This window comes from Phytophthora parasitica, assembly GCF_000247585.1.
Source record: "Phytophthora parasitica INRA-310 unplaced genomic scaffold supercont2.7, whole genome shotgun sequence".
NCBI lineage: Eukaryota > Oomycota > Peronosporomycetes > Peronosporales > Peronosporaceae > Phytophthora > Phytophthora nicotianae.
The window spans coordinates 67275-78987 of NW_008648993.1; the positions used below are offsets into that span (position 1 = coordinate 67275).

Sequence of the window (11713 nt, forward strand, 5' to 3'; positions counted from 1 at the left end):
ACGTTCAAATTTGACGAAAACGCGAACGGTATCAGATTTGGAAGGGCCATTATTTAGAGAATGGCGCTAGCAGAGTACTTGCTGGTCATGAACTAGATCAAGTTGCAGCGTATTTTTAGTGGAAACGCTTGTAAACGACCCTGTTGCCGTTGCCACTCCGATGAAAATGCTTCTCCAGACGAATGCTTACATGCCACAGAATTGCAATCCTTCAGTTCAACCCAACTATCCAATCATATGTCTCCTTCCCACCATTTCATCCAATCACTGCATTTCCAACTGAGATTTTTTGCTTTAAATCGAAGCATTATCATTTTTGCTGTGGACGAAGAGCTCACGTAGCAGCATGGGCAGCACGGAGCATGAGCTGCGGCTCAAGTTCCTGTTCGCCAATCAGGATGGTGTGCGCGTAGAGCTGAGCTTCCCAAAGGAAGCGACAGTGGCCGAGGCCAAGTCGCAGCTCATGCGTAGCTGGCCACAAAGTACGTCGTCACACCCGCAAAACCTCGAAAGTCTCCATTATCTTCACACGATCATTTGCAGATGTGCCTGTCGCTGAGGACGCGAAATCTGTCCGTCTAATCTGCATGGGGCGCGGCATTTTGCAGGACACACACACTCTGGGGTCCGCAGTGCCAGCCTTCGACACACATCCGACGCCTGTGAACGTCTCAGTCTTCCACAAGTCACAGCAGGCAGTGCGAGGTACGCAATTGTGCGGAAACTTCAACGCTGGATAAGGATGTTGATACTCTGTTGCTCTGTAGAGCCCACACGTGGCCACGCCACTGCCAAGACGGTGGAGTCAGCGGGCTGCGGCTGCGTCATCTGCTAGATACCAATGTACACAACTATACGAACAGATATCGCTCTATCCTGACTCCTGTTGCACTCTAAGTTATTTGAAATAACTAACCCGAAGATCTTTTTTTCCCTCTTTCTCGTTCTCTTTTTTTTTTGCTTAGCAAAAGGGTTGTTGGCAGATCGGACACTTGTTCTTGCCAGACTGGTTAAACCACTTGTACAGACACGAGTTGTGGTACTTGTTGTTGCATGTCTTGCAGGGCAGTGACGGCAGTCCCATGTTCTTCGGATTCAGGATGGAGTAGCAGATCGGACACGGCTCCACGCCTTCGAACTCCTTGTCCACGTTATGTTTCCACAGCAACACAGCATCCAGCAACGAACCATCACGAGACGACGTCACGCGAATAATCTGCAGCACCCAGCGTCGCCAACGATCCTCCGAGATACCGATACGCTTCGTGCACTCGACCTCCACACAACGCAGCGGGTAGGAAGACGGTACGCGCACCACCATTTCCAGAGCACACTCGTCTTTCATGTACGTCGTGGTGATCTCACGAGACACACGACTGCCCTTCACAGTCATCTCTTCATCGTCCCAGGACTCAATCGACGCACTCTCACTCGCCTTTTGAATGAGTTCCAGCTCGGCTGCAAGCACTGACGGTGTGATGTGGTCCTCGAAGTACTTGGCAGCCCAGCTTCTCGTGGCTCGCGAGCAATCATCGTTCCACCAAGAGCGGACCATAGCTGGAAGACGAACCACAGTACGGAAGAAGACACGAGTGCCGAGCTGGAACACGCGAGTCTTGTGGAGACTCCACGTCTCGTCGTCCTCCCTCTTGTCCAAGTCTGTCACATCAAAGAGCGCAGTGTCTTGTAGTTCCGAGGCCGAGACCTTCGATGAAGACTGAGGTTCTTGCGATAGCAACGCGGAGCTGAAGTTCAGGAAGCTCGTGAGCATTCCATGACGCGCGACGTATGAGCTCAGCGACGACGCGATCAGCGTGGACGAAGGACCTTCACCTTCACTACTGCTCTCGCTTCCACTCGAAGGGAATAGCTGAAGAAACAGATCCCAGAGAAGCAACTTGCCTGTGATATCCTCTCGTTCCTGCAGCTTTTGTTTACGACTACGCATGCGGATGTTGGCAGCGCTGTTCTCGCCGTTCTTGTCAGTGAACACAGCACGCAACGCCGAGCGCAAGGCCTTCGGAATCAGCACCTTGGCAAGTGCAGATTCAGTCGCTGCCTCGTCCTCAGCGTTCACATCGATAGCATTCGCGTCGTAATTGCGCAAACGGAGAGCTCCGCTGTACGAAGCCAGGATGTACAGCAACACACGCAGCACTGGCTGCAGAGGGTAGCGCTTGCCGTTAAACAGTGACGCGAGAGTCTCAATGCCACCGAAAGACTCCAGTACAAGCCGGTTCACGTGATCAACATCGTGGATACTCGTCAGAGTCGAGCGCAACGCCGGCAGCGCACTCGCAAGTACCTTTTCGATGCTGAACCAGAGATTCACAAGCCGGAAACACTGCGATGGAGACGCTAACGCCACGTACGTGGTTACGATACTTGCCTTCATCTCGGCACTCTCTGAAAGTGCACACAACACTGTGGAGAGAAGAGCTTCGCGGTAGTGGGCAGCAAGCTCATGTAGCGCGTCAGGGTTAAAGTCATACATCGCACGCACTAACTCCATCAACGCCAAACGCGCAGTGACTACCTCGTTAGAGTACCCCAGCACAATCTGCTCCTCGTCGCCCTTGATAATCCTACGATCACCAAGACTTGAACTGCGCTTGTGTATCTTTAGTGCAGCAGTCTGGGCACTCTCTGACTTGCCTGCGATCGCATGTGTGATCACCAAACGTGCGAGTTTTTCCCACTTGTCGCGAAATTCTGATGGCACATCCTGTAAGTACTCAGCGAGAGCTCCCGCGTATTCAGTGATAGCAATCCATTGCTCAACTTCCACAACAGTTGACGAGCTCGGCGCGAGCATCTCCAATAGTTGGGCAATAATGCATTCCTGAGTCGAGCGATTGATGATTTCTTGATTGGAAACGCTGGGTAGTTTGCCCTCTTCTTTTACTGCTCGCGTCACCAATTGTAAGTACTCGAACAATCCACTCGTAGACTTGGAGACAACATCACGATCGCATAGAGCAAAGAAGCCCTTAAGCACTGCTACGACTTCGTCATTGACTTCCGAGTACATCGCACTAAACAGCGAGATAGCAATAGTTTGGGTAGCTTCGGTCTTCCAGTCGCCATTCTCGTCTATCAGCTCCTGGACGAACTGTACCCGCTTCGCAACGGTGCTGAAAGAAGTTAACACTGACACAGAGAGTTCATCCAGCTTCCTGTGCTGCTCTTGCGTAAGCAAACTCACGTTTTGACTTGTAACAGCACTTTGATTCTTGGTCAAAAATACCAAGTCGCGGTGTTCACTTTCACGCTTGTGCTTACCCTGGCACGTAGCAAGAGCAGCTGCAACAACCTTATCCAGAAGACTCGAAGACTGCTTCAGCGCTTCATACAAATGCTCCAGGGTCAAATAGCTCTCCATAATCTCCACCAGATCAACGCCACGCTGAATATGGTCGTCGGAATGGAACACTACCCAGGTCAACGCGTGAGTAACATCCAGGTCCACCAGCTTCGCAACAAGATCCACTGCCTTCTCTTCATTTTCTAACGCCAATGAGGTGCAGTATGTCTGCAAGACGGCAACGACGTGCTCATCCTCACATACCTCTCCCAAACCTGACAGCACGCGGCTGTAAAACACCTTCTTCTGTGAATCCTCGCTACATTGCAAGTTGATCGCATCTAGTTTCTCCACAAGCTGTGAAACAGAGTAGAATGCCTGATCAGCACCGAGCTGTACGTAGCTCTTGACGTACGCTGCAAACAGCTTGGTGTTGAATGACACAGCCCCTGCCGGCAATTCTGCAACGAGGAAACCATTGATATGTCCAGCCAACTCGTTCACAAACGCCTCTGTTCGCGTTGACGACCATTTCTTGAGTGAGTGACGCACAGTTCGAGCCCACAGAGCACTAGCTTCAGTTCGGTAGTTGCCTCGCGCCGACAAGTGGAAGAGCTGCTTGTAAAGTTGGCCTTCCACTGCTTCAAGTTCAGCGGGAAGTTCCCCGTTAAGCTTGAAAAACAGCTCGCAAAGCTGAGTTAGAATCTGCACCACAACTGCGTCGCTGCTGTCTGCACCGTTTTGAATCACAAAGTGACACAAGATCACCACTGCATCAGAGCTTACGACAGGAGCGCTATTCAGACCACCAAGACATGCTTTCAGAAGAGTGGCGAACGCACTAGCATCCAAGTCGTCGAGTCTCCCCTTCAAACTAATCATCAAAAACTCGTCTAGCAGCTTGCCTTGCCAAATCGCTTGGAGTCCCTGTAAAACCGGACCGGATTCATCGTTGACTGATGATACTCCACTATCATAGCGACTTTGCCAGCTTCCGCAGGACAGCCACAACTTGTTACTCTGCTCTGTAATCGGGAACTGCAGTCCGTACTGAATGATATCGCTCGCCTCCGCCATATCACCGAACTGAACGTCGCAATCCCGGAAAAGTTGCAGCAAAAACTGTTTCTTCTCTTTTGCAGCGAGGAAAAATGGCCGCGTGAGCTGCAGAGCAACACACATTGTCTTATCCACGCTCTTATTACCACCTGATCTTTTCCACTCCGACAGTACACGTAGCACGGGGCGGTAGTGGTCATCGAAATGCGTCTCAACTGGCGTATCAGTGCCATTCAAAACCAACAGATCCAACGGATGACCTTCGCAAACGCCATGAATCGCCTCCAATAATTGCATAATCGACGTGTTCTTGGCTGAGGAGAAGGTCGGTTCGATCACTTGATTGTCCACTTGGTCCAGACACTGTCCGTAGAGTTCCTTGCTCGTCAATAACCACTGCGCAGCCTCATGGTCTTCATTCCTGCCCCTAGCATCAGCAACGCCTGCACTAATCAATGTGTTCACTCTCGAAGGCACGAACGATATCTTGGCCACCATCGAGCTGATAGCTTGTCTTGTCCATGAATGAAGCTTCTCCATAAAATCATCCTTCAGACTGTTAATCACATCGGAATCACTTGAAAAACTGCTTAACCGGCTGTTCAACTTCAGCATGCTGCTAGCAAAGAGACCGACTTCACCGTCTGGAAACTCCGGAGAACTAAGCGTCGTCGTGAGCGACGACACGAAGACCTTCTCGAACTGGTTCACATAGTTGGTCTTAAAAGGCCCAGCATTCTGTTCACTCAACCATGTCGCATTCGCTTTCTTCTTCAAGAAGATAGTAAACATACCTGTAATACACTCGAAAAACGCTGTAATCGCTGGAGGTTCACTGAATCGCGCATCTTTCGACTCAATAAACTTCCAGCACTGCTCCAGCACTCCTGTATACAGTGCTGACTGGCCCTTGGCTGGATCAACAGCGACACTCAGGGGAACCAACGACAAAAACGGCAGCAGCGAGGGGAATGAAGATCGACCAGAGCCGTAGAATCCGTGTCTGATCTGGGCAAACACACGCGGGTACACAGCACTCGTCACGAATTTAGGGAAGCTGACGCTTGAATGCCACACGTCGGGAAACGTGTGTAGGAACGTGAGTACGGCATTCCACATGGCTTCGTGATTGGCAGGGCTTTTATCGCCGAGAATTCCAAGAACCACCTTGCCAAAGGATTCTTCACGGGCAGCAATAATCGACTTGGCGTTAGTACAAAGCGTCACAAGCAGCACATACACTGCTCTCCTCACGATATCACGGGAGAAATTCGGGTGTTTGGACGACGCAGTTGCTAGACGCGTGAACTTATCGGAAGACAACACTGTGGCAACCGAGAGGCTGGCATCTTGGTCGTTTAGTTTGTCTGTCATCTCTTGGTTGTTAAAGAACTTGACCACCGCATCAATACTGAGCACCGCAGCGGAGACGCATCTCTCGTATCTTTCTTCTTTCTCGTCAGGTTGCAATGGGATGCCCTCGAATGTATCTGGGCTTTTGGAGAAGAAGCTCTGGAACTCCTCCATAATCGCTGATAGATGTTCCTCCAGCACAGTTTTGTGCATCTCTGGCTCTGGGAACAGCGCGTTGAACGCCTTATTGGCCACTGTAGCCACATCCGCATTGACGTCGTGCATGGCCAAGTACCAGTAGGGCAACAGTCGCTGCAGGTGCGGGACAAAGGCACGAGGCCGCATCTTGTCGGCCAGTGCAGCCAGCACCTCGTTGAGCATCTGGCGAACTTTGCGGTCATTCTGGTCGCGCATTTCAAACGTGTAGAGCTGCGTGAAGTGGCCGAGCATGGGACGGATCTCAGCGGGCTGGCGTGGAGGCAGCACATCTGTAAGGAAGGTCTGTAGTGCCTTAATCTTGGTCACAGCACCCTTCTTGGCCAGCATCTTAAGTGCCAGCGCGATCTCGTGGTCCGATCCGTCGTAGATGCTCTGCACAACAGGCTTAGCGTAAAATGCACCAGCCTTAGGTGTAGCCTGCACGGCATTTGGCGCTGGTTGCGCGAAGCTCGCGAAGCCGATGAAGGCGGGAGGCGCGGCGTTGGAGCCCGCACTGGACAGTAGCGACTGGTGCGCACGTGCACTCGAAGACGCGCGGCTTTGCTCCTGCTTCTCGCGCTGCTTGTTCTTCTTGGGGGCCATAGCGGCAGCGTCTTGGTGACGTCGAGTGCGGAATCAAGTCTGGGATATCCGCGGGTGGTGATAAAATGAAATGCGTGAGTGATGGTTCAAATGGTGTGGTATACGTCACGAATGTGATGGGTGCGATTGGAGGAAAACTGCAGTTTATTAGCGCTGATTGGTCCAAGGATGTGTGCATCTTATTTAAATCATAGCCTTCTATAATAGATGCATGATAGAATATGCAATGACAAAGGAAACAAACCATGTTGTTTGCAGATGTCATATCATCTACATCAATCAGAAAATCTGATACGTGATAATCACTGGTATGTGCTCCGCTTGTATCTTCCGTCGCAGAAGGAGGGGACGACAGCATTCGCGAAAAAGAAACTCAAGGAGCAATCAAGGCTTCCAGGATGCGTCGCGCCGTGCACTCGCAGGCGTTCAAGAGCCTCACGCGCCGCGCGCAGCAAGTGACAGCTCCTCGTGCTGCTTCATACTCTCAGATCCAGTCGCGTGCGCTGTTCCAGTCGCCTCAGACGCTGCGTACGTTCTCCACTGCCGCTCCCAAGGCTTCGGAGGAAGATGCTAGTGTCCCGGTGCAGGTTGTGGAGGAGGCTGCGGCTGAGGAAGAAGACGAGGACGATATTGGTCGCCATCTGAAGCCACGCGAGGTCGTGGAGCAGCTTAACAAGTACATTGTGGGCCAGGCCGACGCCAAACGCGCTGTGGCCATCGCGCTGCGCAATCGTTGGCGTCGCCAGAAGATCTCAGACGAGCTGCGCCAAGAGGTGAGCCCTAAAAACATTCTGATGATCGGTCCTACGGGGTGTGGCAAGACGGAGATCGCTCGTCGCCTAGCCAAGCTGTCCGAGGCTCCGTTCGTCAAAGTGGAAGCCACCAAGTTTACCGAGGTGGGTTTCCACGGCCGCGACGTGGACCAGATCATCCGTGACCTCGTGGAAAATGCCATCAACATGGTTAAGAAGCACCGCAAGGAGCGTCTACGCAAGCAGGTGCAGCACCTAGTTGAGAGCCGCATCTTGGACGTGCTCACTGGTGCCAACGTAGCGGAGCGTTCACGCGCCACATTCGAGCGTCTGCTACGTACCGGAGAGCTGGAAGACCGTATTATCGAGTTTGATGTCCCTGTGTCCAAGAACCCTGGCGGTCAGCCTATCTCGTTCGTCGGAGGCGAAGGAAAAGGTATCTCCATGGAAGTATTTGGCCGAGCATTCGGAGAGAAGAAGACGGAACGCAAACGCATGACGATTGCCGAGTCCCGTGAAGTTTTCGAAGAGATGGAGATGGAGAACGCCATCGACATGACGGATGTCGTGCGTGAAGCTATCCAGGAGACTGAGGAGAACGGTATCGTGTTCATCGATGAGATCGACAAGATCTGCTCTAGTGGAGACTACCGTCGCTCTTCGGACCCCAGCAGCGAAGGTGTGCAGCGTGACCTGTTGCCTCTGATTGAAGGCAGTGTGATCTCTACGAAACACGGCAACGTTAACACGGACCACATCCTGTTTGTCGGCTCTGGAGCTTTCCACTCGTCCAAGCCGTCGGATCTGCTTGCTGAGCTTCAGGGTCGTCTGCCTATTCGTGTTGAGCTGAAGGGACTGACTGAGGAAGACCTGCACCGTATCCTAACGGAACCCGTGACGAACCTCATCAAGCAGCAGACTGAGCTTATCCAGACGGAGGGCGTTACCTTGAACTTTACTGACGATGCTGTTCGCGAGATCGCTCGTGTCGCTGCGGAAGTTAACAAGACAGTTGAGAACATTGGTGCTCGACGTCTGCACACTGTGGTGGAGAAGGTGGTGGAGGAAATTAGCTTTGACAGTTCCGAGATGGCGCCGGGCTCCACTGTCACGATCACGAAGGAGTTCGTGCTTGAACGTGTCGGCAAACTCATGAAGAAGACGGACCTCTCCAAGTTTATTTTGTAGACTCATGGAAGCTGCCAGCTCTCCTCTGACCGAATAATGGAAGACGAACATGTGTCCTAACGGTTCAAGTCTCTATTTGCACGCTATGTTATGGTTACCAGATCTCGATCTCCTCCTGAATACGCTGCAGTTCTTGTTTGTGTAGCACTGTAGTGCTACTGCCTTGCCGAAGGCCGTCACGAGCGATCATGGTCTGTAACTCAAGGTTGTGTTGAAGAGCGGTGTCGTAAGCTGCATCCAAATCCTCCATAAGAGCATCGATAGCTTTCTCTGCATCTTCAGGGTCCACTTTGGTGTTGTCCTCTTCGTCTTCGTCAGGAGCGACAAACGCCGTGCTGTCTGGCGTCAACATGTCGTCGTCATGTGAAAACTCACACACTTGACGCTGGTTGGAGCTGCGGTGACTAGTGTAGCAGTAGCGAAGCCCAAGTGGGCTCTCCACCCAAGCCGGCAATTGGGTCCAGCCTGCGTCGGACTCCGTTGCTAAACTGGTAGCAATTGCGGCTTCAGTTGCTAGAGTTGAGTGGTTTCTAATACCCTTACTTGACCTCAATGTAGTCAGCAAACGTTCTAGCAAATCGGTTTGATCTTCTGCGGCTTCATTAGCCTTGAGGTTCTCGGCAAGAGCAAGCATTTCAGCTCCACATTGGCACAAATCTTCAATTGGGCCGATTTGAAGCTTTATCCTCGCACGGTATTCGCTGCTCACCATGAACTTAATCCAGTGTAGCGTCATGTCCACTTCATTCTGCTGTAAAGCATTTATGCTCTGTCCATCTTGTGTGGTTTCTTCTCCCTCCTCTTCGCTTTGTCGACGAGACTTAGGCGGACAGATCGTATCAAACACCTTCTGACATAACTTCGCTAGCAACGAGGCACTAAACCCTCTCCACAGTGGCTGCAATTGCAGTAACAAAGTGATAAATGTTTCCTTTTGGAAGATCTCAGCAGCATCTTGGTCTTCAGGCGGCGTTGCTTCGAGGAACAGCAGCCCAGTCGGAGCTAAGCACTCGCTGTACTGCTCTCCTACCACCAGCAATGGTATCACAATATTGCGTAGATTGTCTGCATCCAACACTGGCTTTGGAACGTCCTGTGTCGCGCCCACTTGCATCTCTTCATCGCTCGACTGCTTGTTCAGGTGTGGAAGCTGTTCAAACAGCCAATGCGCCACATGATGCACTTGACCTCGAATCAGGTCCTCCTGAGCTCCCCAATAGTTAGAACGAAGCCATGCCAGTAGATGCTGAGCGGCGAAGCGTAATACCGGTAGCGACGGCAACTGGTTATGTGAGGATTCGTGACGCAGGTCTACGATCCAGAGCGGGATGCCGATCCGTTGTGCCAATGTGCTGACGGCCGTGGCATACGCTCCTTTCTGTGAGCCGTCCACTAGACCATTCACGCAACGCACGATGACACTCGCGTACAGCAATGAAAGTTCCATGTGGGATCGCGAGCTCACACCCACCGCGTGATGATGATGTTGCGCCATACTCTCATGCAGCTGCAGCTCCACAAGCTGCGCCGTGGCGTTGATAGCGACAGGAAGCTGCACACGACTGCGCCAGGAAGCCACACGAGAGACGACGCGCTGCTGGGCGAACGGGTCACTGCTGAAGAGACCCACATGCACCTCCTGCCATTCGGCCCAGTCAAGCCATGGCAGGGCATACCTGCGCCCACTCATTTTGAAATGCACGCCCAATTATGTGATTTTGGTTGTTGCAATTCAGAGTACCCATAATTGGAATGCGATGGACCAGTCAGAAATAACAATATTTTTTTCAAGATTCGCCTAACAATAATTGGGCAGAGGTTATGGTTTGAGAAGCACAGGGGTTACATCATGACATGATGTCGCTCAGCGGTCCGTGCATACCGATGAGGCCGTCGGAGATACTTGTTGACAGCAATAGCAGTGGTTCCAGTCGTTCTCACAGCGACTGCATCGGCTTGTGTCGCTCTCGACCATCGAGACGCTGGGACGCTCATGGACCGGACTCTCATAGCCGTTGCTCACTCTAGCGACGTTGACAGGGTAAACACTGTCCTGGTCGCTGTTGCAATAGCAGTGCGTCCACTTCTGAAGACAGAGATGACATGTGTCCGTGCCGACTTGGCGCTGGTTGCGAGACAGCCTGAGCTGGTCGCTCTGGTCCGACAGCGTCGTATACGCCAGGCTCTTGGTGCGGAGTCCGGCGGCCTTGATCTGTTGCTGGCGTTTCTCTTCCATAGCCTGTAGGATATCGATGGGACGCTGCTTGGACGCCATGGTCGGAAACAGGGTTTCCGTCTGATCCATCTGCAAAAAGGACTTCAAAATGCAGTTCTCAATGTTCTCGCAGGCCTGTGAGCAGTTCTCGAAGCTGCGGGCCATGATGCACAGCAGCATGTGCCTCAGGAACAGTCCGAGGCTATCCATACGCTCCTTCACGACGGCCGCGCGACTCGAGCGCAGCAGCCGTCGGCGCGGGAACGGGTAGCCCGCGATCTGTTGCACGTATTGCTCGCAGAAGCCACAGTGGCCCCAGGACACGAGCTCCATGAGCTCCTTGCGCAGCTTGAAGAAGTCCGAGTAACGCCTCCGTACGACGCATTTGCCTCCAGTTGTGACGTTGCGTACAAAGACCGTGTATATGGTATACTTGTTGCGCTTGCTGTGGAGCTTGATGTTGCCTTCGCCGTTATCGAGCGTATCGCCACCCTCGACTTCCTTGGAGGCCGTGATCACTACCGAGATGGAGTCTTCATCGATCATTGTGGACTGGACAGCGTGATACGTACAGGGGACGTTCCGAGAGGAAAAATAGCAAGCGCGATGATCGCAGAGAGAGCGCTTCCACGCTGCGAGGGATCGGCGCACTGCGAACTGCTGGTTAGAGCTGCGCGCGGCCACTAAAACAATCGACCGGCGAGGCTTTCCTGCGCAGGCCTCGTCCTCGTTCTTCGACTGCACGACAGTATGGGAAAAACAGAAGCTCGAAAACAACATTCGGCTAATGTTGCGCCAATGTCGCACCAGCGTGTCAGGTTTGTCGCCAAAAATTGTAGCCATCTGGGTGTGACGCTCTAACGACATGGCGCTTTCAGTGCAGCTCAACATGCACGGGTGCAAGACAGGTCGAGGGCTCAAAGTTTTGAGTTAATTCACTCTAGTCGCAGCAGCGGAAGGCACGAGCCCATTCAAGGCCAATTTCCGTATCATGTTCATGTTCATCAACGTGGCGTTTCGATGCCCGAAAAGCCCATCGCA

The 11713-nt window shown here is 52.4% G+C and overlaps 5 protein-coding genes across 6 annotated transcripts; 2 read left to right on the forward strand and 3 right to left on the reverse strand.

The window, feature by feature from the left end:
* Window positions 1-119: 119 nt before the first annotated feature.
* On the reverse strand, window positions 120-6647 carry PPTG_05007 (hypothetical protein). The gene has a single exon (XM_008898455.1). It carries the CDS (start codon window positions 6515-6517, stop codon window positions 962-964), a length of 5556 nt encoding a protein of 1851 aa, XP_008896703.1. The 5' UTR covers window positions 6518-6647; the 3' UTR covers window positions 120-961.
* PPTG_05006 lies at window positions 298-935 on the forward strand. 2 transcript variants are annotated; one of them, XM_008898453.1, is made up of 3 exons: window positions 298-482; window positions 544-705; window positions 768-935. In XM_008898453.1, exons 1-3 carry the CDS (start codon window positions 347-349, stop codon window positions 833-835), a joined length of 366 nt encoding a protein of 121 aa, XP_008896701.1. In that variant the 5' UTR covers window positions 298-346; the 3' UTR covers window positions 836-935. The 2 variants fall into 2 exon arrangements, with proteins under 2 accessions (XP_008896701.1, XP_008896702.1); XM_008898454.1 differs by having other exon boundaries at window positions 544-935.
* Window positions 6648-6750: 103 nt separating the features above from the next.
* On the forward strand, window positions 6751-9272 carry PPTG_05008 (ATP-dependent protease HslVU, ATPase subunit). Its single transcript, XM_008898456.1, has one exon. It carries the CDS (start codon window positions 6916-6918, stop codon window positions 8455-8457), a length of 1542 nt encoding a protein of 513 aa, XP_008896704.1. The 5' UTR covers window positions 6751-6915; the 3' UTR covers window positions 8458-9272.
* PPTG_05009 (hypothetical protein) lies at window positions 8434-10183 on the reverse strand. The gene has a single exon (XM_008898457.1). The coding sequence runs from the start codon at window positions 10145-10147 to the stop codon at window positions 8552-8554; it is 1596 nt and encodes a 531-aa protein (XP_008896705.1). The 5' UTR covers window positions 10148-10183; the 3' UTR covers window positions 8434-8551.
* Window positions 10184-10215: 32 nt separating this feature from the next.
* PPTG_05010 (hypothetical protein) lies at window positions 10216-11479 on the reverse strand. Its single transcript, XM_008898458.1, has one exon. It carries the CDS (start codon window positions 11450-11452, stop codon window positions 10322-10324), a length of 1131 nt encoding a protein of 376 aa, XP_008896706.1. The 5' UTR covers window positions 11453-11479; the 3' UTR covers window positions 10216-10321.
* Between the last annotated feature and the right edge of the window lie 234 nt (window positions 11480-11713).

Excerpts from the sequence above, each read along its gene's own strand:
- PPTG_05006 (XM_008898453.1), top strand. The coding sequence starts at position 347 with ATGGGCAGCACGGAGCATGAGCTGCGGCTCAAGTTCCTGTTCGCCAAT. Across the intron at positions 483-543 it reads CATGCGTAGCTGGCCACAAA|ATGTGCCTGTCGCTGAGGAC; the intron begins GTACGTCGTCAC and ends GATCATTTGCAG. Across the intron at positions 706-767 it reads GTCACAGCAGGCAGTGCGAG|AGCCCACACGTGGCCACGCC; the intron begins GTACGCAATTGT and ends GTTGCTCTGTAG.
- PPTG_05007 (XM_008898455.1), bottom strand. The coding sequence starts at position 6,517 with ATGGCCCCCAAGAAGAACAAGCAGCGCGAGAAGCAGGAGCAAAGCCGC.
- PPTG_05008 (XM_008898456.1), top strand. The coding sequence starts at position 6,916 with ATGCGTCGCGCCGTGCACTCGCAGGCGTTCAAGAGCCTCACGCGCCGC.
- PPTG_05009 (XM_008898457.1), bottom strand. The coding sequence starts at position 10,147 with ATGAGTGGGCGCAGGTATGCCCTGCCATGGCTTGACTGGGCCGAATGG.
- PPTG_05010 (XM_008898458.1), bottom strand. The coding sequence starts at position 11,452 with ATGTTGTTTTCGAGCTTCTGTTTTTCCCATACTGTCGTGCAGTCGAAG.